The sequence below is a fragment of the Podarcis gaigeae genome (assembly GCF_964106915.1).
Source record: "Podarcis gaigeae genome assembly, chromosome: 6".
Lineage (NCBI taxonomy): Eukaryota > Metazoa > Chordata > Lepidosauria > Squamata > Lacertidae > Podarcis > Podarcis gaigeae.
In genome coordinates, this window is record NC_139682.1 from 25678077 (window position 1) to 25702169 (window position 24093).

Genomic DNA, 24093 nt, shown 5'->3' on the forward strand with positions numbered 1-24093 from the left:
GGGTGCTGGTTGCCAGGAGCTGAGGTGGCACTGAAGCAAGCAAGCAAGCAAGCAAACAAACAAACAAATGGATGAGGGAAGCCAGCCAGCCAGTCCACCAGCCCTTGCTGCTGGGAATGGACAGAGAAGTGGGAGGCCAGGCAGACAGGCAGACAGGCATTGCACTGGCCTTTCTTGTGCTTGCTGTGTGTAGTGCCTGTCTGGGTACCCAGTGCTGAAGGGGAGCCTTTCCCCCATGCAGATCTGGCAGCATCCGCTGCTGTCATTGCTGCCTCCCAAGGTAAGGTGCTGGCCTTACATTCACCTTTGGCCAGTCTCTGTTTGGCTGCTAAGACTGGGGGCATCCTCTTCCCAGGCCCCTCTCTCTGGGGCAGGGGGCGTGGCTCAGAGACCAGAGTTTTTCTGGGAGCACTCCACAAGGGAGGAAGTTCAAAAAAGGGTGAGAGGCTGCCAGCTCTGCAGGCAAAGGGTGACATAACTGGGTCCCTAAGCCCCACAGGGGTGCCCCAGAAAGAATGTAGTTGGTCAAGGGAGCCATGGACTCAGAAAGGTTGAAAACCTCTGGTCTAGCATTTGAGGAAAGGTAAACTAAGGGACACGGGTGGCGCTGTGGGTAAAATCTCAGTGCCTAGGACTTGCCAATCGTCAGGTCAGCGGTTCGAATCCCCGCGGCGGGGTGCGCTCCCATTGCTCGGTCCCAGCGCCTGCCAACCTAGCAGTTCGAAAGCACCCCCGGGTGCAAGTAGATAAATAGGGACCGCTTACTAGCGGGAAGGTAAATGGTGTTTCCGTGTGCTGCGCTGGCTCAACAGATGCAGCTTGTCACGCTGGTCACGTGACCCGGAAGTGTCTTCGGACAGCGCTGGCCCCCAGCCTCTTAAGCGAGTTGGGCCCGCAACCCCAGAGTCGGACACGACTGGCCCCTACGGGCAGGGGTACCTTTACCTTTACCTTTAAACTCAGGTAAGGTCAGAAAGACAGTCTCGGAAGCTTGGAGGTTCCCCTATCTGTCGACTTTCTCCACTTGCAAACCCTTGTTGTCTTCAGTGCAACATCTCCCAACACTTTGAATGTGTGCAGATTTCCTACTTTTAATTCATAAGTATAATAAATGCACTGTTACAATGATGCCAAAACTGAACCTTTGCTGCACCTTCCTAGGACAGCACTCACTGAGCATTTGTTAGCAATCATGAGAACTAGAAACTTGCCTTAAAAAGGAAATCTGATACTCTTGCTCAGTTGTGAAAAAGGAATTGTCGTTTTAAAGGAAAGCCTAAGAGGAAGCAGTGGACGTTAGGAGCGGCCTCAGGGGAGTTATCAAAACTGTCCTGGTCGAGCGCTGAAAGTCCAATATTTTGGGCTCAGTCTACTCCCGTCGCCTCTATCCATCCTTTCTCCGTAAGAATCTGAGCACTCGGTGGCTTTATTCTGCGGGGGCTGTTATTAATGCAGGTTGTGCAAAACGCTGCCTGTTCCGAGGAGATAAGGGCAAAGCCGTTTAACCCTTTGGACGGCAGCTTATCGCCCTGCCCTTTGCAACACGACGGCTCTCTGGCGGGGCTCGCAGGGGGATTTACCATTTCAAGAAGAAATGTCTGAGTCAGGGTGTTCTTCCCCGAACCCCTTCCAGGAATAAATACGCGAGCTCTGGATTTGTGAAAAACGTGACGTCCTCTTAAAGAGGGGGCGGGGGCGGGTGGGAAACGAGGGGAAACGGCACATCTTTTTCCTTGACCTGGTTTAGGCTCCACAAAAAAAGCCTCCAGCGATCTCGTGTCTAGGTACTCACAGCCCCCACCGTCCTGCTCTCTGACATACGCGGACGCGCGCGCGTCTCGCTGCTTGGGAAAGCGAAAGGGTTTGCTAGCGGGTCTTCGCCTGCCTCTCTCTAGCTCCATTCTGAAATTATTTGTCCATCAGAAGCATACGCTCCAGACCTGCTAACCTTTGGACAAGATTCTCATCCATCACCCTCCATGGGAATAATTATTACCGCGCGTCAGTGACGCGGTGATCCGTCCATCCGTCCGTTCACTCGCTCGCTCGCTCCCTCGCCTCCCTCTCTCCGCTGTTTCAACCCCTCGTTCCTTGTCCTCTTGCATATGGAACGATGGATCTGCAGGCAAAGATGAATCCTAGGTAACCGGCATGTTTCCCTCTCTGCTTCTCTATTCCTGAGCCATTTTTTCTCTTTCTCTCTTCCTTCTCCATCTTTCTTCCACCCCTCTCTCCTTCTTTCCTTTTTAGTTCTCCCGCTCCCTCTCTCTCTTTCTCTCTTTCTCTCCTCCTGACCCGCTTTTCACGGGACATTTCCAGTGAAACGCTCTTGGTGAGATCAGGACCAAACGTGTGTGTGAGAGCGCGCGCGTGCGTGTGATTTGACGATGAAGGTGACCGCGTGTCACCGAAATCCATCGACAGAAGGGACCTCTTTTGCCGGCATCGGACCATCGGAAAGTTTTGCACTCTTGCGAGGGCTGGCAGGTACAGTATGAAAAGCGGCGGGGTTGCTAGGGGCGCGTTTTTGCTAGCTGCAACCCTGTCAAGCAGGAGATCGTCTCCCTCCTGCTCTCCCTGCCTTTTGTCCATGTGTTTCTATGTTCAGAGGGGAACCAGTTCCTCCCCGCTCCCCTCTTTTTCCTTCTCTTTTTCTCAAAAGTCTGAAATGCTCTGGCTGCAGTCCTGGGCACACTTTCCCAGACACCCAGCCCCACAGATTCAGAGCGAACGGGAGCATCGGGCAATCGAACAAGGCGCTTTCCCCGCTTCTCTCCTGAAATGCAGCCGGCAGGAGTGGCACGCGAGGCGGAATCCGCTGGAAGAGCCGCGCCGCGCCGTGGTGTTCCAGAGGAAGCCTGGCGCGCGGACTGCAGGCGCGTTATAAAGCTCTCCTTGTGTCGCGTGTGTGTTTGGCTGTCTCTGTGTTTGTGAGTGCGTGTGTATGTGCAGGAGGAGTCCTTGAGATATCTTGAATTTTAAAGAAGTCCTGGCTCTTCCTCTGGCCGTCGACAGGCTGACGAACGCGCAGCAGCCGATGGACAGCGGTCTAGTTTCGTGCACCTCCCGGCGCACCGGCTTGGTCAATTTTAATCGCTGTACGAGGTCGACTGCTTCGCTGCCGAATTTGCTGAATTCCGAATCAAACCTTGCCCTCCCGGGAAGAGAGAATAATCTTCAGGGGGTTTTTTTTGGAGGGGGGGCGTTTAAAAAGAAACCGATAAATGAAAAGCTGTTCCTATCTCTCCACCCGCCCTCTCCAAGTTGTTAAGGCTATAAAGTATGCACAGAGCGATATCTAGCTACACCTTACAAACTAACGCCCATACGAAGACAACTTTTTGAGCAATTCATCTTCGGAGGGAAATACGCCTTTGGGGCGTCGAAATGGGGCGGGGCGTCTCGTCTCCTTCCCTGACTCCTTTTCCCCGCTCAGAGTTCAAAACGCGCTCGTTGAAAAGTGGATTTCAGATCCCGTTGGATCCAAATCGAAGAAGAATCGTTTAGGGACTGGCACCACCCCATTTCAAACCCAGTTTGACTGGAAAGAACGCGTCAGTGATGTACCTCCCTCGTCGCTTGATTACTAGCCTCTAAACGTGTGAACTGCCTCCACTGGGGGCGGGGGACCCTTGTGCTTCACAACGGATATGAATGAAAACACTTGTCCGTGGGATCTGATGGGTGTGAAGTGTGTTTCACACAGGCATCTCTCTGATGATATTTATGTATTTATTTATTTGGCGCCATCAATGTGCGTGGCGCTTTGCAGATTCACAAACAAACAAAAAGGCAGTTCTCTGCCCCAGGGAGTTTACAGCATGAAAGAATGTGCAATCTGTTGTGGGAGACTGCGTGTGTGGATTTGCTTTTGCTGTATTTTCGTTTAGGAGCGGGCTAAGGACATGATAATCTTGATGTATATTCAAGAGATGATAATGCGAAATCCTCTTGAATCCTTTTGAAGGCTATTAGGAGTGAGCAGTACTTCCGGATAAATTAATTCGGGAGAAACAGATTTATTAGTAAATTTGACATTTAGCTTTTCCCTTTCCCTTGTCAGTGTGGTGGTTTGCCCCCAAGCAACTTTTCTGGGTGATTGCAGCCAGTTAATCTCAGAAAGCGAATCAGGTTAAATCCAAATAAACATTTCGTGTGTGTTTCGCGTGTGGATGGGGCCGGAGCAAAACCAGCAGAGGAAGACAACGATGCATCGATCCAAGCGTGCCTTTGAATGAATGAACTAATGAATAATGATTTCACGGGGACTAGGTGTTAGCATCCAGGAAAGATCCTGAAATGACTGCAATTCACTGAAACAACTGGGTGTTAAAAAGAGAGACCTTTGGGGATTGTTTTTAGGATGAAATGTGGCAGATTAAATGCAAGATGTAATCCTGAAACCCATTCCAGGCTATATTGTGTCTTTTCATACCGAGACGCTGGTCAGTATAGCTGTTTAAAGGACAACTATATAACTCTATTTAATTAGTGCAGGTGGCTGTACAAAATTCCGGAGGCTATGAAAGAGCTGTTGGAACGAAAAAACAGCCAAGAACCGGTTTGGTTGGACCTTGGTCTTGGGAATAGCGTTGCGAGGATGATATTGTGGGAGGTGGGGTATCAGTGCACGCGAGAGCCGGAGCTCTTTGGGAGGAGGGACGAGGTTGGGGGACACCCACGTCATCAAAAACAAGAAAAGCTTAATGAAGACAATGGGGCTTCCCTCGTTTAGAATGTACAAATAGACGTCTCGGAGGAAGCCGGCCGACCATGACCTTTTCCAGACCAGACAAACAACAAAAAGGCTGCTCGTTGTTTGATCTGACTCCTTTTCGTCTCCTTGAGAAAATCTCTGTTACGCCTTCGGGCGCCCATGTTTTAAGAAGGTCTATTTAAAACGGCTCACATAAAATATTGCCTTTATAATGAAAATCACAATAATGTGCAGATCTTGCTAATTCTATCCAGATTTTTGTGTGCAGAGGGTCAGAATTTTGTTTCCTTTGCTGAGATGCAAAGCAAGCGAGCAAGATATATATATATATTCCAAAAGGGAGTTAAAATGGCATTCATTCTGGTCTGTTTAGTAGCCTAAGAAGCAGGGGATGTTCAGTTGTCTAGTTCGGTGCTCATGATATTGCTCTGGTTCTGCCCGTTAGGGTTTATCCCACACATCCCTGTTGAGATTCATCCGGGCTCTTCAGTGTTACTTCGTATGAGAATCAGTTGTAAAACACACGACAGCGACAAACCAAACCTCCGGGGATTTTGCTTCAAAGAGATCGGCTGCATAGATATCGACAAATGGTAGGGAAAGGGTACGGAAGGTAGCAGTGTAGTGTAGTGTAGTGTAGTGTAGTGTAGTGTAGTGTAGTGTAGTGTAGTGTAGTGTAGTGTAGTGGTTAGAGTGCTGTACTAGGACCCGGGAGAACAGGGTTCAAATCCTCACGGTTATAGAGCTGGCTTGGTGACCTTGAGCCATTCACTGCCTCTCAGACTAACCTACCTCACAAGGTTGTTATGAAGATTAATTCAGGAGGAGGAGGACCATTTTCGCCACCTTGAGCTCCTTCGAAAAGAAGTTAGGATTTAAATGCAGCTACAGCAGCAACGTCTCAAGCGCTTTAGGGATCTTTCTTTGGGTTCCAAGTAAATTTGAGTCCCAGGCAGGTGTGTGGACGTGCGCGCGCGCGCGCTGTGAGCTGAGTGACATTACCTTCCGCGTGTGTTTTCTGCAATACAAATTAAAACCTAGCTGCGATTAGATCCTTCCTTTTTGCCAGACGCATGTTGTATGTTTCTAAATATGGAGCGAGGGGGGCGGGCAACTCCAGGGCTTGTCTTTCTCGACCTACTTGTGCAACGATATGTGATAATTCCTGCTCCAAAGCCAGGATGAGGCCTGATTTTGCTAACCGGCGGAGCTCGGCTTTGAAATTGGGGTGTGTGTTTGTGTAAGTATGTGTAATTTTGGCAAGAAAGGGATCATTTTGACCTTCCTCACTCACAACATTGGCGACAGAGGCCGCTTCCTTTAGCGCAAAATAAACCCACCGATTTAAGATTTGTAGTCAGAAGCGCCATCTTTACTTGGAAGTCTTTTCTCTTTCTTTCTTTTTTCAAGCCACCACCGGGATTTGTGTCTGTGCAAAAGCTCTCCGAATCGTGCTAGGAATGCCGGCTCTTTTGAACCCCAGACAAGGTAACATAGTTGGGCTACGATTTCCTGCGACTATAATAAACCTCTTTCGAGAAACGTCACAGCCTTGTTCGTCCTCCTTTCCTCCAGCTTCCTTCTGGTTTTACAATGCGATTTAGATCCGCTGTAAAAGAAAATTCGGGGACGATTCGGATCACGCAAAGGAAACAGCAAATAAAATTCATAAAGAGCATTACGTCAGTACTACAGGCGAGATGCTATTTTAGGAACATTTAACAGCCATATTAAATGAAGAGTGAGTGGTGGGACAGCGGGGTGGGGGAGTCGGACCAATCAGACGAGAAACCAGAGTTTGCTGAACAACACGACTTTGTAAAAGTGCTTGGCTGGGATCGACATTTCCCTTTTCCTCCCCTGTAAGCTAGCAAATCGGCGAAGCTTGCTGCCTTATTTTAAAGGTGCTAGGGGCTCTCTAAACATCGGGCGAAAAGAAATGGCGTCTCAGTTTTCCCTCCTATGGTATCAGATTGCCAGGTAATAAAATTATGAGACCATCATTTGTGGTTCCCAAAGAGATCTAACAGACATACTGACATACCGAAAATAAATGAATTGTGTATATGAACGTGAAGGCTTCCCTTGTATCTATTCTCTAGCAACAGGCTTTTTGAAAAACAAACAAATCTATTCCATTTGGGGGTTTACACTCTCTTTACACGTCATAGAAGCAAAAGGATGAGCAGGTGCCATCCTACGCTTGTCGACTACGAATGAAGTCCTATGGAATTCAATGGGCCTTGAAACTAGTTATAGGATTGCAGCGAAAATCTCCCTGTCTCTCCTTCTCTGTGCGTAATAAATTCTCCATCTTTTTAGGCCTGGCTTTCTGTCCTTACTCCCCGTACCTCTTGCCTCACGTTTTGGCACTGTTAATCTGCGGGGGGTGGGATGTGTGTGTGTGTGTGCCTGTGCAAGTGGGGGCGGGGCGGCGGAGCGAGAAAGATGATCCACAAATATTGGGCGGAGGGAGAGATAAATTTGTCCAGCGAGTTGGGAAGATCCTTTCCCTAGCAATATCCATCATGGATATGATTGCCTTTTGTTGGTGGGTGAAGGTGGGCGGCGGGAGGGGGGAGAGAAGAGGGGCTCCCTAGACTGGGTTTTGTGGCATTCTGAGAACCAGGCTTGGAACGGAACAGAAACACCATGTAGAATTTAAATCGTGTCCCCCTCCTTTCCATCCGCAGTGTTTCTGAGGCGTGGGTGTTGCTGTTGGAGTAGGAAAAGGGGTGGGGGAGTAGATTTTGGTGGGGACTTGCAGTACCTCCCCCAGAAATGCAGCAAACCTTTCCTCATCCCGCTGCCCCCCTCCCCTTCCTCCTGATAGATGAACGCGTGGGGATGGATACGTGTTGTGCACAGCAAAAGGCTTGCGTTGGCAATCTGGTGATCATCGCACGTCCCTCTTCTTCTCTCTCTTTCCCTTTCTCTCTCTCTCCCTTCGTCCCTCCCTCCCCCCACCCCCAGGCTTCTCTGCATTGCATTGGCACCGCTAAGGCTGGAGAGACAACCCACCCGCCTCTCTCCTGCTTAGGAGGAGGAAGAAGAAGAAGAAGAAGAGGGAGGAGGAGGCTGGGGGAGAGAGGAAGACGAGATTTCTTGGGAGAGGCGAGCCGGGCATCCAAGCAGCAGACATCCCCACGACCACCCCGCAGCCCTGCCTGCCCTGCCCTCCCCTCATGCACCAGGTAGAAGGCGACAGGCTCATATGGAGGCGCCAAGGTGGACCCTCTGAGTGGTGTCATGGTCCAAGGGACACTGCGGAGGAGGAGAAGGTCCAATTCCATCCGGGAGTGGAGATAGCGCCCTGCTAAAACGCATCGCCACCGTCGGCAAGAGCGCACGAGCGGAGCCTGGATCGTGCTTGGCGCAGAATTCCACCGACCTTTTTTTAAAAATTTAAACTTTAAAATTTCAACTCCCTCTACTTTTTAGGAGCGTGTTAATTCTCTCCCCGCCCCCAACACACACTCACTCTCTCACACACACCCGATTGAGGCGCAGCCAGAGCCAGCATCATGGCGACGTTAATCCGCAGCAAGATCTCCAATGTGGCCACCTCGGTTTCGAACAAGTCTCAGGCGAAAGTCAGCGGGGTGTTCGCCCGCTTGGGCTTCCAGGCGGCGACGGACGAGGAGGCGGTGGGCTTCGTGCACTGCGATGACCTGGACTACGAGCACCGGCAAGGGCTGCAGATGGACATCTTGAAATCCGAGGGCAGCGAGGAAGGAGGGGAGCCGCCCTTGGAAGGGGACATCCACTACCAGCGGGACGGCACCGGGCCCCTGCCTCCGTCCGCCTCCAAGGACGAAGGCGTCTGCTCCGAGCTGTCCGGCCAAGGGAAGCCCAGGATCACAGCCTGGGAAGCCGGCTGGAATGTCACCAACGCCATCCAGGTAACGCAACCCCCCCCCAATTCCATTGCTCTTCATTCGGTGGGGCGGGGTCCTGGCTCCCTTGGAACCGGCGGTAGAGCCTGGCCACTGCCTTGCACAGTCAGGACGCCCTCCCCCCCCCCAAACTCCTTCCTAGGGGCCCGTGCGCATCATGGTTCGCCCTGGAGCGAATTCCGTCGCAGATGCGGCTCAGCTGCGCCCTGCCCTCACGCTCCCTGCCCTCATAGGACCTTAGAGGCGGTGGAGGAACCTCCAACGGACCACCTAGTGCAAACCACTTCTCCTAGAAACGTGTGGACTCCCGAGACCACGTCGCACATGGTTGATTGCACATAACATAACTGGGGCCAGGACATTCAAGGGTTAGGGGTTAGGTCGCGATTCGGGAGCACATACTTAAGATCGCATCACACGCATCAACAGCCAACAACTTCTCTTTTTAGGTCAGTTAAAAGAATGGCCAAAGAATTCTCTCCCCACTTCAGTCTCTCTCTGTCCTCCTTTTCCCCCTCTCTCTTCCCTCCTCCCTCTCCCCACCTCAATTCGGTCCATCTTATTCCTGCAGTGATTATGTTAATCCATGTTTCTCATGTTGAGAAATCAAAACGCAGACATTGTTACGGAACACAAAAGACTGTGGTGTCGGGTATGCACCTCGAAATCCGAATGGCCCTTCTGCCTCTTCTTTCTTTCCTCCTCAATTCGGTGTTTTTTTGTTTTGTTTTGGTGCATAGCACCGCTTCTGGCTCGACTCTGCACCTCGACATAACCAAGGCAACAGATGGTCCAAACAGGAGAGCCTGTTCCCTCCTCCCCTAGGCGTTTCAGAGTCTGTATTAATTTTCCTCTGCCCATTCAGCTAATAAAAAGAGAAAGCCGCGCATTTGGAATGTGACTCGCCTAAGGAGTAAATGGAAAAACACACAGAGACACTATACATTAACGTCTTTTTGCATCGTAGTACTTAAACTGACGGTTCCTGGTTTTAATCTCTCAAACCAAACTGCACAATCTCACTGAGTCCCCCCCCCCCCCGCTCCCACTTTCCTTTAAAGAGTTAATTTTGTGTGTTCAAAAGTGCAGGTACATAAAGTCAAAAACTCCTGTTACAGACAATAAAAAAATGCGATGTAACGAAATGACATCCCGGTGTTATTCGGTTTCAATCGGATATGCTTCAGATCCGAAAAGAGGAAAGTAATAATTGATCAGGAAATGCTTCTTAGGAAGATAAAGTTGCATTTCCATACTTGTGATCGAATTTCGTTGGGTATTAAAAGGCTGGAAACGGAATGCGAGACTCCCCAAGCCTGTCTATTGATATTTTAAAATATTTCCCTGTCCAATTTATTGCCAGGTCTGATAAAATTCAATTTAATTTACAGCCAAATCGGATTTTTGTAAAAAAATGTTTTCTTATTTGAAAATGTGGCGGAGTTTTTTGATACCTAGAGGAATCTTCGATTATCAAGACTGCTTCTAAAAATGCCCTCTGTAACGATTCACCAATATGGCTTATAAACCAGTCCAGCCATAGGACTAGATACATTTGGCTGAACTGGTTTTCAGTTTGCATAAGGAACCTAATGGGAATGTCTTCTAGCTTAAACCAGGGCATTTTACATTTGCAATAATGAATTAACGAATGTTTCATTGCAGAATCGCATATTTGGGAGGGGGGAGTAGAGGAAAGGAATTGTTCTGATCCTCAGATTATAACTCCAAGCAGTTTGAAACACCAAAACTTTATTATTCTGTCTGATATTGCACCAGGTACTAGGTACAATTTATTTATTTATTTTAAAAGAGCAGCAAATTGAGCCAGCTGCTTACAGTCTTAACAAGATAAGATACAAAGGGGAAGGGGAAGAGTTACGAATGTTTGTGTTCGCTACTGATTCAAAACATATCCTTTCAATTTTCAAAGAAGGGAATGAATTTGAGAGCTGCCAGCCACTTCTTTGTGTGAGATATTTTCAAGATTGCTTCAATGCTTTGGATCTTAAAAAACAAAAACCCAGTCAAAGGAAAAGGGGTCAAAAGCCATTTAAAGAAATGCAGTGAATCCAATGCATTCTCACCTAGAGATAAATCCTATGGTGTTCAATGGGGCTTACTGCCTTGCAAGTGTGTTAGGGATTGCAGTCTTAATGTGAGTTTAAAAAAACAAAAAGCCTCTGCAAGCAAGGACGATGATTTATTGAAATTTATTCCACGACATTTTGGATTACTTAACTGGTTTTTTTTTAAAGCTTTTAAATATTTAACTATTTATGCTCCCCCCTCTCCAAAGCATACAACTTTTTCTTTTTAAAAAAGAGAGAAACCACAGAATTTAAATGACAGAATCCTCACCACCGCCACCTTAAATAAAGGTTCTGTGATTACATTCAAACATTTAAGAGTTATTACATGCAGAAAAGTGAAGTATGCTATTTCTTTCTGGGGTCTGTCCTGATTTTTTATTTCATTCTATGGAAAATTGGAGGGGTGGGGGTGGGTAAGAGGCCCTTGCATTTTGTTACTGTCCCTTCCACCTCTACCCCCCCCCCACGAGTTGTCACGTGCTAAGTAAAACTGAGCAACACAGTCTCCATTTTGTCTCTTTTTAGGGGATGTTTGTCCTTGGCCTGCCCTATGCTATTCTCCATGGTGGATACCTAGGACTCTTTTTAATTATTTTTGCAGCAGTGGTTTGCTGCTACACTGGGAAAATCCTCATTGCCTGTCTGTATGAAGAGAACGAAGACGGGGAGATAGTCAGGGTGAGAGACTCCTATGTGGACATTGCAAATGCTTGCTGTGCTCCCAGGTTCCCCTCGCTAGGGGGCAGGATTGTGAATGTGGCTCAGATCATAGAGTTGGTCATGACCTGCATCCTCTATGTGGTGGTCAGTGGCAACCTGATGTACAACAGCTTCCCAACCTTGCCGGTCTCTCAGAAATCATGGTCCATCATTGCCACAGCTGTGCTCCTTCCTTGTGCTTTCTTGAAGAACCTCAAGGCTGTCTCCAAGTTCAGCTTGCTCTGCACCTTGGCCCATTTTGTGATCAACATTTTAGTCATCGCCTACTGCCTCTCCAGAGCCCGCGACTGGGCATGGGACAAAGTCAAGTTTTACATTGACGTGAAGAAGTTCCCCATCTCCATTGGCATCATTGTCTTCAGCTACACCTCTCAGATCTTTCTGCCTTCCTTAGAAGGGAACATGCAGAACCCTAAGGAGTTCCACTGCATGATGAACTGGACTCACATAGCTGCTTGCATCCTGAAAGGACTCTTTGCCTTGGTTGCCTACCTGACTTGGGCCGACGAGACAAAGGAAGTCATCACAGATAACTTGCCATCCACCATTAGGGCTGTCGTCAACCTTTTCTTGGTGGCCAAAGCTTTGCTGTCCTACCCATTGCCGTTCTTTGCAGCTGTGGAGGTCCTGGAGAGATCCCTCTTCCAAGATGGAGCCAGGGCCTTCTTCCCTAATTGCTATGGAGGTGATGGCAGGATCAAATCCTGGGGACTCACCCTCAGGTGTGCCCTTGTAGTTTTTACCTTGTTGATGGCCATTTATGTCCCTCATTTTGCCCTCCTGATGGGCCTGACCGGGAGCCTCACAGGTGCAGGCCTCTGTTTCCTCCTCCCCAGCCTCTTCCACCTCAAGCTCTTGTGGAGGAAGCTCTTGTGGCACCATGTCTTCTTTGATGTGGCCATTTTTGTAATAGGGGGTATATGCAGTGTGTCTGGGTTCATTCACTCTTTAGAAGGCCTCATCGAGGCTTATAGAACCAATACAGAAGACTAAAGGATAAGTTGAGCTGGTTGCACTTAAAGGGAGGGATTGCGAGAGAATCACACAGAACATCCACATAGTCAAATGATTATTCATCCTCATCAAAGGAGAAATGTTGTTCTTTCTTTTTTTGTTTTAGTTAAGTACACCCAAGAAATTCTATCACAGAACATTAAGCAAAGTTTCCAGATCAAACGCTTAGCCCAGCAGACTTTTTAAATAAACTTAAGAAGACTCATATATATATATTTAGATATTATCAGAGAGAAAATATTTGAAATATTTCCTTGTCCTGTTTATTCACTAGTTTAAAAACTCTTATAAGGAAGATGAAATTCTGTATTTGGAAATAATGAGAGGTTTGCTGGTAATATTTCTGCAAGTATTATGCAATTCAGTCTTGTTTTTTTAAAAAAGAAAAGGCACCCAAGTCTCTTGGGATCCTTGTGCTGGGAAACTGGGCAACATAATGACCTGATGAAACTTAATGCAAGATTTAGATTGTATGAGCAACTAGTTGAAACGGTTTCAGTGACCAATGATGAGCCACAAAAGCTGTAGTGTTTACATTGTATATTAAAACAACTAGTAAGGACTGCTTAATACTTCCATACAAACTCATGTCCAATACCAGCGCTTCCCATTTTGACCTTCCTTGACCTCCATCTGAGATCAGAGACTTGGGAGTTCAGTTCTGGATTGGGTCATTTTTATTTCTAAATTGCAAAATAAAATAAAATCAAGTTGTTTGATTTGAAAAAAAAGTATTCTGGATATGAAACAAAACACACACAAAAAAACCATTCTGTGCAACTACCAGATCTGTGGAGCTGTTTCCAATGTATGTGTGGTGTAATTGTGGTAAAAAAGATGAAAAATGTATATCAGAAAATCTATCTTTAACATATAATGTGGTACATAAATATATCAAACAATAAAGAGAAACCATAAGAACTTCGGCTGGCATGGTTTGTTCTAGGGACTGTAATCTGTGACCACACTGGGCTGCATCCAGACTGAGACTGCAGGCTTAACCATGGCTACTCAGAAGTAAGCTCCATTGAATTCAATGGGGCTTATTCCCAGGTAATTGAGGTTAGTATTGTAGCCAAGGCTGGGAATAAGTCTCATTGAATACAATAGGTCTTCCAAATAGACATGGTCAGGATTACTCTGTTGTGTATCTGAACTTAAGTTCCATTGAAATCAGTGGGACAAGCTGGTCATTACAACTAACTTGGTATGAACGATAGCACCCTACTGTGCTAAAGCCTAGCATTTCACAAACATTATCTCATGGCAACAAGCCATTAAGGTAGGTCAGTATCAGTACATTATTACAGATCTGGGGAAGAGGCTGTGAGACATGGACTTGTCTCAGATTGCAATCCTCAATAGGACCTACTTCTGAGTAGGATTGTGCTATTAAGTATGTAGTGGGGTCATGGCAAGTACAAGGTTTGACTTGGCAGCTCCTTGACTCATGTGGCACATAATGTGATTTCTATGGGACCAACTCCTTGTGCACAGAATTATGGTCCACGTTTCTTCGCTGCTATGTTACATTAGCTGTCCTCTAACCAATATAAAGTCTATCATTTGTGATCGAGCCAATGCACAATGAGGATTATCTTTTAGGATACAATTGCCTTGGCCTTTCCCATCTCAGTTTATTTGAGTGTGGCTCAGGAAGGGAGACTATAATAAGGTTTGGGTGTGTGCCTCTGAATTTTGCTGATTGTGTCTCTGTGTTTTCAGTTCCTCAACCCATTAATAATTTTGGCTGTTATTTAATTCATACACCATTTTTAATGTACAAAGTATTTCTTTCCATAGCATAGCTGTGCAACTGCAGCATGCCAAAAGTGACCAGTATTATCATTTTACAGATGGGAAGTTATGGCTGAGCTCAGCTTTTACTGAGATGGGAAGTAAAGCCCAGAGTCTGACAAGTCTAAAAAGTTAAATACACATTCAGAACTATCCTATGGTACAACTCTTTCTGGACTAAACCTTTTCAGATTATGGGTAGGGGGAAATCACATGAATGAGTTTTTCCCCCATATAAAATAATCCTTCCTGTCTGTAGTAAGATAGCATGTAAGGGTAAAGATTGCAAAATGTAGTCTTTTTTCTGATATTCTAGGTTATTTTTCTTCAGTTTTTTTAACAGAGTAATTAAAACACACTTTTCGAAGTGAGACAGTCCTGACAGGGCCATGCCACATTATAGCTGAATGTGTAACTGGACTTGTATAGTGCAGAACTGAAATGAAACAGTGAGGAAATTTCTCATTTATATGTTTTCATTCCCCTACCCTCCCTGCCTTGTTATTTAAATCCTCAAATATCAAATTTGCATATCAATATTTGAAAAGTCTGAATAGCTCATCTTGATATCTGAATTTTCAACTTCTTATCTGGGATTTAGGTTATTTGTGGCTTTTCAGTGTAATTATAGCTTTGGTGGCAAAAACTGATGTTCAGCAAAGAAGAGATATTCATATGATATTTCTTTGCTCTTAAATGTATTCTGAAGAATTAGATTTGTGTAGTATTTTAAACTCTTTTATGTATCTGATGAGGAAAAAATTATGCCAGTGATTTCTTAAATGTGATTTACCAAATATTCCAAAATTTGAATTAGTGGCAGTTTTGAAATTTGTCAGATTTAAGCAAATTTGTCATTCAATTATAGTAATCCATGCAGCCCTTGATAGTTCCTGGATATTGAAATTCATGCCAGATTCCATCCACTGCAGTAGGAAAGAAAGTATTTTATTCAAGCCTACAGAGGACAAGATGTTGGTGCTCACGTTTCCTTTAAAGAACGTATCATCCTAGTTCTAAACTGTTATTGTGCTGGAGGCAGCATAAAACGTCAGAAGTGAACAGTCCTTTTTTAAAAGCAATCTTCTTACCCACCCATCTATTTCCCCTTATCTTAACTGGCTGCGTTTCATTGTATTAATTTTGGAATTAGGAAATTCCAAATAGCGCCTCCTTGTGGGCAGATAAGGTTTATTTTTCGCAGTACTCCAAGCGAATAGCATTGTTTGAAGCTTCTAGAATATCGAATGCTTTGAGATCTTGTATAACGGAGCAATCGTCGAAGTAGTAAGCTGCTTCGCAAAGCGAAATAACCTAGGAATATGTGTAACGGGTGGGAAATGTTTCAACATTTTCTCTTCCGTTTTTCGTAAATAATCCGTTCAAAGAGAGCACGATGTCTCATATATATCTAATATTAACTCCTGCAATTTTCCAGCAGAGAAGAAGCAAGGCAGAATTTTCTCCTTGAAAGGGAAAAGGACAGAAATATAATGTATGTCGTCGTTTGCATTGCTCATCTGTCTATCTGAAATACGCAAATGGCCAAACTGAAATAGCTTTACTGTATATATCTTGCGTATGCCGCAACAACAAGTATGCAATCCTATGCATACTTTCCTTGGAGTAAGACCCAGTGGATACAGTGGGACTTACTTCCGAGTAAATATGCATAGGCTAGTGTTGTTTATTTATTAGTGTCGCATATATTTTAGATTCCATTATGTTACACGTTTTTGTTTTTAAAAATACTGTATTATAATTCATTCACATGGCTTTTAAGTCAGAGGAAGGAAAATGAGCTATAATCTTCCCCCGCACAACGTCACACTGTGACGCAGAATTGCATCATCATTTCTTTCCCAAGCCTGCAGCTGATGAATTTATTTTTTATTTTCTTCTGGAGGCGACATCTCTAGTTGGAGGCGTAATAATCATAATCTGCACCATCGAATAATCGTAATTGATGCTGAAATATAATTCGGATAAACAGTAACGTGATTCGAGTCGCTTGTGTTACTTCGTAAAACAGGGGAAACCGTTCTCTACTGAAAGGCAGACACTTTCCAAATTAATAAAGCCTATGAAAAATTTAAGGGCGAGGATACTGGCAAGTCGTTTTTTTAGACAGGTAAGTAAAATGTTATGAAAAAAGCGTCCAGAACTACCCTCGACCCCGGAGATGAGGGTTTGCCTTTTATTCTAACTACCCAGAGCCAAGAACTGGGCACTCCATCAGCGCAATTAACACAGAATTCTCGGGCCATTGATTCTTCTCGTAGATTTAATTCTCAAATCCACTTACATTAGCAACACGATCGTAGCCACGCGATCTTATTCATGGGAAGGAAAGCCGCGCGGTGATGCAGCCAGGAATGAATGCGCTCTTCGGTACTCGCGCGCAATTCAAGCCTTTTCGTGGCAGCTGATGAGGATTATTATTTTTAAGAAACTATTGATGTTGAGAACATCCTGTACACGCCTACGCAGAAAGTCCCATTGAGTCCAGTGGTCCTACTCCTAGATCAGTGGGGATAGGGTTAAACTAAGTCAGGCCAGTCAATTAGACACAGGTCTCCGGAAAGGAAATCTGGATGAGAATCGAATGGCCCTTTCCTGAGCATCTATGTGCGCACGTGTTCGGCTTAGGAAAGCATGTTCTTCTTGCGGAGTTTTCTGTTTGCCAATAGGTCTGCAATGCAGGAAAGAGAGAGGGAGAGGGAGAGGGAGAGGGAGACGGCGAGGAAGGGGGAAGAACTGGGTTACGAAGAAAGGAGGCAACGGGAAAGAACCAAGAGGCAGCGAGAGGGTGAATCACCGCAGCGCAGACTCCTTCCTGAAGTAACCCTGAAAGGGCCTCAAGATCGCCCCGCAGGTTATTAAGTCGGCTAAGCCCTCAATTCGAGATCGTGGGGACGTTTAGCCGCAGAAGTCCACGGTAGGGCAGTGGCTCCGCGATAGGGCGTCTGCTTTACGCGTAGGTTAGTCCCCAGTATCTCCGGGTAGGCCTGGGGAGAAGGTGCCCTTTCTGAAACCCTGGCGACCATCTGCCAGCCAGCGGAGACAGCCCTCAGCTTATCAGGACGACCTGGACCCATGATGGTCTGACTTGGTATATGAGGCCCCTTCCACCGCCAGGCTCCCAATGCACCGCTCATGTGGCCAGCTTGGTTGCCTGCAGGGAAGTGCCCGCTTATAAAGCGTTAATAATATAGTAAGCTTCATTTAGGAAACACGAGCCCTCAAGCGAACGAAGCCTCCCCAATCATAGAGCTGGCGATCGCGCGCGTGCGTCAAATTGAGCGATTTAGAAGCCCTTCCTTCTAAATCTCAAGACAGCCAGACGGCTCCTTTTGCTCGTCGTTGTGCTTTTTTTGTTTGTACGTTTGAGGGGATGTTAAGGCGTTTGTAGAGACCTATTGGATGACTTGACTGACAGACCCTTTTCCCTCTTGCCCTCCCCAATATTTTTTATTTTTATTTTACATCTAGCCCTATAGAGAATTCTTTTTTTTTTGTATATAAATTTTATTAAGTTTTCTGTTTTACAGTTTAAAATACTCATTTTCCATCCTGAAGATATCAATGACTTCCCTTCTTTTCCATGGTTCATTTTACATTTCATAAATTTTACCTATTTTACAAAAAACCATACCATTCAGTATTCCATCACTACTGCCATCAAAACTTGTTTACACTGTTGAATTTATCTTAATGTTGCCAGCATTTTCAGCTGTACACAATTATTTTCCATATATTCAATAAACGTTTTCCAATCTTCTTTAAATGTATGTTCTTCTTGTTCTCTTATTCTATATGTTAAGTCTGCGAGTTGTGCATATTCTGTCAACTTAAGCTGCATTCTTCCTTAGTTGGGACCTCACTCGTTTTCCATTTTTGGGCTAACAAAACACAGGCCACAGTAGTAGCATGCATAAATAAATAAATAACCTTTTTTGATACCTGGGAATTTAGTCTGAATTATTCCCAACAGAACAGACTCTGCTTTTGGGGGGGAAAAGTACTTTAAAACATATATTTTTTTGCAATTCATTATGGATCATTTCCCAATTTTCTTTTACCCTTTTACAAGTCCACCATATTTGAAAGAATGTTTCCTCCACTGATTGAGAATTCTGAGGCACTTGAAAGGTTGCACATTATTCAATGACATTTTGGGCTGTCTAAGAAAGACGTTGCCCAAATAGAGACTTTGGGATTTTTTTCTTATGGGCCAAGACAGCTACCTTTGTTCTCAATATGCACCACCCTCTCATTCTCCTTAGCCTCTCTGCCTCCTAGTTTCTTGCACATGGATTTTCACTTTGTATGTGATGTATCCTTTTCTGAAAGTTGTCCAAAATCATCACATTGAGAACATGGACTTCTAAGCATGTAAGTGGTGATTTGGAGGAGTGTGGGGTATGTTCATTAGATACATAAGTAAATTTTAAAAAATAATAATAAAGATTAGGCAATCACCACCAAATATTTTATCATCTGACCTAAAAATTGCTGTTCTGGATAATACTAATGATGTACTGTCCATGGAAAGGATCAATCAGATACTCAGTTTGTTGCAGCTCTTTCCTCCCCATCCACATTCCTGTGGAATGTATCATCACTGAAGCAGTCAAGTACAAAATCTTCCTGTTGCCTAGAGTGGACACACAGGGGATTGTGACTCCAGACAGGGAGGACTTCCTGTCATACCTGTTCTGGAGCCTCCTCCCCTTGTGTGTGACCAGGTAGATGGGCATGACCCTAGCAGACCCTGTAAAAGGGCTAGCCCAGGGGTTGGAATTTTTTTTTTAGCCACGGGCTGGTCCACTGTCCCTTAGACCTTGTGGTGGGCTGGAGAAGCGGCACTTGGGGGGGGAGTAGTCCTCCCCCCCCAGCCCCAGCAGCTGTGCTTACCTTCCCTGGGGCTGCTGCTGCCGCTGCCACCACCACCACTGCTGTTGCTTCTCGTGGGTAGGCAGAGCGAGCTCGTCCGCTCCACTCTCTGGCCCACAGGAGCACCAGGGTGGCGATGGAGGGAAGAGCGGCACAAAAGGGCTGGCTCCAGAGAGGGGCTGCTTAAAATGGCACTCAGCCAGCTTAGCCCAGCTCCCTTCCTCCTCTAGGCAGGGCGAGGAGAAGCCAGGAGGAGGGAGGGAGGAGGTGCCGCCACGATGTGTGTGGGTGGAGGGGGGAATGGAATGGTGCAGAAAAAAATGGTGCGGCCCAAACGAACAGAATCCCCATGCCGATCCATAGACAGTCTGCAGGCCTGATCCTGAAGGCAATTGGGCCTGATCTGGCCTGCGGACCTTAGTTTGCCGACCCCTGGGCTAGCCATACATCCATCTTCCCATTTTTCCATTTTCTCCTTTTGGACTTCTCCCTTGGACCTCTTCTTCTGGCTCTTAGCCAGCACATGACTCATCCTCACAGAGGATGGAAGCCACAAGGTAGAAAGTCTGAGGCCCAGTTCAGACTTCTTTTCTCTACAAATATAACTGTAACCACAAGAGAAAGCCTGCCTTCAGATTACTGCTGTGAACTGAATGTAAGTAAACTTTACTCTTACTTTTAAAGACTGTTGTGTTATTATTATTTTAAGAGGGAAATAAAAGGAGAAACTTCCAGGAACAATCCAGACTGGACAGGCCAGACTGAATTGCTGAATTTAAATGATTCTGACGAATCTGCCAACTTGCTTCCAGCAGTCTGCAAGGGAATGTCCTCTGCTGCTTGCCCACTAGTGTGAGTGAGGAGGGATAATGTTGAATCAATATATTCTCTCCTACCTTCCTCAACATTCTCACAATTCCTTCAGTGATCTTCAAAGTATATCCCTTCTAGCTAGGTAGTTTCAGACTTATGGCTGAATGGTCTTATGGATTTTTCCTCACAAAATATTACTATTATCACATTGGAATCTCGCCTTTCCACCACGAACCTCAAGGTAGCCTGCACAACTTTGCTCTTTCCCTCCCTCTCCATGTTATCCTCACAACAACCCTGTGAGTCAGGTTAGGTTGAGAGATAGTGATGGGTTCAAGGCCATGCAGTGAGCTTCATGGTTGAGTGGGTGTTTAAACCCTGGTTTCCCAGGTCCTAGTCCAACACTCAAACCACTGTGCCATACTTGATGGCCATCAACTTCGATGGCTTTCAATGAGGATGAGATAAATTCATGATGGCTATGTTCTCCCTCTACTGTTGGAGACTGTCTGCCCCAGAGAATCAGTTGCTGGTGAGTGCAAGTGGAGACGGTGCTGTTGTGCTCACATCCTGCTTGTGGACTTCCTACAGACATCTGATTGGCCCCTGTAAGAACAGGCTTGTGGACTAGATGGGTCTTGGTCTGCTCCAGCAGACTCTTCTCATGTTCTTCAAAATGTGGCTGCCAGTCCTATTGTGTTTGGAGGCCTTCCTGCTTATTCTGAAGACTGGGCCTTTGGACTTCTCTTCTAAGTTCCTAGCCTGACAGTACTCATTGTTCCCCTCTTCTTCACCTGGTTCTGTAGTTGAATGAAGGGCAGCCAAAGGATATTCTGAATCCATTTTCCTGATCCATAGTAGGAAGGTTGTAAACAGAAGTTCAGGAGTTGCACAACTGCATCACCACCAGACCTCTGGCAAAGACTTGCTTGATGTTGAACATATCTCACACTGTTTCCCTTTCTCACTTCCATGCAAGTTTCCTTGGGTCCTGCAGTGATGTCAGCATCCAAGCCTTGCTCATGGTTTTGAAGCGTCAGCTATAAAACTAGCTATCTTAAAGGTCCTCTGGATGTTGTTATAATCCTTACAACAACACAGCAAGGTAGGTCACTATATTTTTACCCCCATATTGTAGCGGTGGGGTGGGGGTGAGAGAGAGGGTGGATCTAAACACAGGGGGATAAACACTATAAATAACCCAGAAATTAGACTGTTTAAACAAAAGAAAAAAAAATCCCTTTGGAAATCATGTTTTAAATTCCCTGCTCTCCGATACAATCTGGTGTTGCATGTTTATAGTGCATTCAAATCGCTGGTTCTTTACTAATGTAGCTGAGTCCAGAGGTTTTTTTTACTATTTATATTTTATTAAGGTGATTTCAGTTTAAAGAAATAAAGTAATACAGAAAAAAAGAAGGAAAAGTGAGAGGGAGAAAAACAACAGCAACAAAGATACATATAAAATCAAAAATACGCAAAAAAAAAAAAAAAAGCAGTACTGCCATACCTTGGTTCCCGAATGCCTTGTGAATCAAACGTTTTGGCTCCTGAATGCCGCAAACCCAGAAGTAAATGTTTCAGTTTGCAAACGTTCTTTGGAACCCGAACGTCTGAGGTGGCTTCTGATTGAGTGCAGAAAGCTCCTGCAGCCAATTGGAAGCTGCGCCTTGGTTGTCGAACATTTTCGGAAGTTGAACGGACTTCCAGAATGGATTCCATTCGTCAACCAAGGTACGACTGTATACAATATTTATATATTATATTATACATTCTTGTATAAATTGGTATAGTGTTATTGTCCTAGTGCTTATGAAAATGCTAGTAGCCTACTACATTTTGTATAAACTCATTCCAAATATTATTGTATTTATCCATACAGTGTCTGCATCTGTAAGCAGTCTTTTCATAAATTGCCAGGGATGCCATACCGTCAGTTCATTGATTGAAAGGTAAAGGGACCCCTAACTGTTAGGTCCAGTCGTGGACGTCTCTGGGCTTGCTGCACTCATCTTGCTTTACTGGCCAAGGGAGCAGGCGTTTTTCCGCAGACAGCTTCTGGGTCATGTGGCCAGCATGACAAAGCCGCTTCTGGCGAACTAGAGCAGCGCACGGAAACATCGTTTACCTTCCCGCCAGAGCCTCAACAAAGAGGTCAAATGTACAGGGACACTCTGGGAATCTGGAGGTCCCTTAAGCTGTCTGTTTTAACACCGTCCAAACCCTCTGTTGCAAGCTGAGTCGCACCCACGTGTCCAACAGAAACCCACCAAACAAGGTAAGCAGAGAAAGAGGTAGGTTACATTAGCATGCCTGGCAAAGAGCTAAACTGCCATTTTTCTTCTGACAAATGTCAAAGTCCCTTTAATATGTTTATCTGAAGTGTCACAAAATAGTGGGCAAGCTTTTGACTCCATAGAACTCTTTGTCAAGTTGGATGAAGCAAAGTATGAGGCGGATGAGAAGAAGAAGGAGAAGCTTGCTCGATATTGAAGCCACGGTCAAGAATTCATTTCTGTTGTATAGACACCTGCATGTCTGAATTTACCACTACCCAATGGCTGACTAGCAGAGTTCTGTGTAACATAGAAGCTTGATGTTCTACCCAGAAAGGACCTACAGAGCAACTGCAGGCTTCACAAGACCAGCAACCTTCCAAGAATTTGACTTCACCCCCAAAGGTACGCTCCTCCACTGTCTCTCAAGACAGACTCAGCTCAACTCAAAGGTGGTGGTGATGGTTAAAAATGGGAAAATTCCTATTGCAAAGACCTTTCTGAACAATATCGTTCTCAAAAGGCACCTGAAATAAGAGAGAGAATGGTTCCTATTGAACCTTTACTGGCAGAGAGTTCCACAGGGCAAGGCTCGCCACACTAAAGGCTCAGTCCCTAGGGATAATGAAACCTCTGCATGTGGGGAACTACTAGATGGGACCCATCAGAGGATCTTGGTGATCGAGGCAGAGCAAAAAGGACCAGGTGGTCCTTAAGGTACCTTGACCCAAGTTGTTTAGGGCTTTGTGAATTAACACAAGTACCTTGAACTCTCTCTGGCCCTCAGAATTCTCCCCAGGCCATGCCTCTCACACCCTCTTTGAGTGTTTTTGCCTGGCTGCATGGGAGTAGCCAGGATATATTTTAGAAGAAGAAGAAGAAGAAGAAGAGTTTGGATTTGATATCCCGCTTTATCCCTACCCTAAGGAGTCTCAAAGAGGCTAACATTCTCCTTTCCCTTCCTCTCCCACAACAAACACTCTGTGAGGTGAGTGGGGCTGAGAGACTTCAAAGAAGTGTGACTACCCCAAGGACACCCAACAGCTGCATGTGGAGGAGAGGAGACGCGAACCTGGTTCACCAGATTATGAGTCCACCGCTCTTAACCACTACACCATGCTGGCTCTCTTTAGGGGGTATAGGCTTAATGTTGGGGGGGGCATTGTTAGAGAGAATGCTACTCAACCTCATCCCTTGTTTCCCCCAGCCCCCAGCCCTCAAAACATTGTGTTTGAAGAGTGAGTAGGTGACATATTCAGAGAAGAGGTGGTGGGGAAATGGCTGTTTTGCATGCAGAATGTCCCTGGTTTGGTTCCCAGCATCTCCAGGTAGAGCTGGGATGGTCCCCTGCCTGAAACCCTGGAGATCTTCTGCCAGTCAGTGCAGACAATACTGAGCTAGAGAGACCAATGGCCTGACTTAGTGTAAGGGAGTTCCCTATGTTCCTATGCAGTTCCATAAAATTGTCCCAAATTTAAAAGAGGGAGCTGGTGTTTGGAGGTGTATAGTGAAGAGACCACACTGCCCCAGCTGAAAAAGCCATGCATGGTTCAAAGGAAATGCAGGAAAACCCAACATTCACTAAGATTGCCCCATGAAGTTCTGGTCAAAAGGAGCTCGTCTTTGTTAGGCCTTAGGAGGGCAGCTTAAGAAGATGGCAGAAGAGATTTAAGTACAGTGGTACCTTGGGTTACATACGCTTCAGATTACATACGCTTCAGGTTACAGACTCCACTAACCCAGAAATATTACCTCGGGTTAAGAACTTTGCTTCAGGATGAGAACAGAAATTATGCTGTGGCGGCAGCAGGAGGCCCCATTAGCTAAAGTGGTGCTTCAGGTTAAGAACAGTTTCAGGTTAAGAACAGACC

At 45.7% G+C, this 24093-nt stretch overlaps 1 protein-coding gene across 6 annotated transcripts; it reads left to right on the forward strand.

Moving 5' to 3' along the window:
• The first annotated feature begins 1785 nt into the window (after positions 1–1785).
• Positions 1786–13361, forward strand: SLC32A1 (solute carrier family 32 member 1). 6 transcript variants are annotated; one of them, XM_083745813.1, is made up of 4 exons: positions 1786–2142; positions 6128–6205; positions 7691–8619; positions 11232–13361. In XM_083745813.1, exons 3-4 carry the CDS (start codon positions 8242–8244, stop codon positions 12417–12419), a joined length of 1566 nt encoding a protein of 521 aa, XP_083601939.1. In that variant the 5' UTR covers positions 1786–2142; positions 6128–6205; positions 7691–8241; the 3' UTR covers positions 12420–13361. The 6 variants fall into 6 exon arrangements, with proteins under 6 accessions (XP_083601939.1, XP_083601941.1, XP_083601938.1 ...); XM_083745812.1 differs by lacking the exon at positions 1786–2142 and adding an exon at positions 2400–2487; XM_083745815.1 differs by lacking the exon at positions 6128–6205.
• Positions 13362–24093: the final 10732 nt, after the last annotated feature.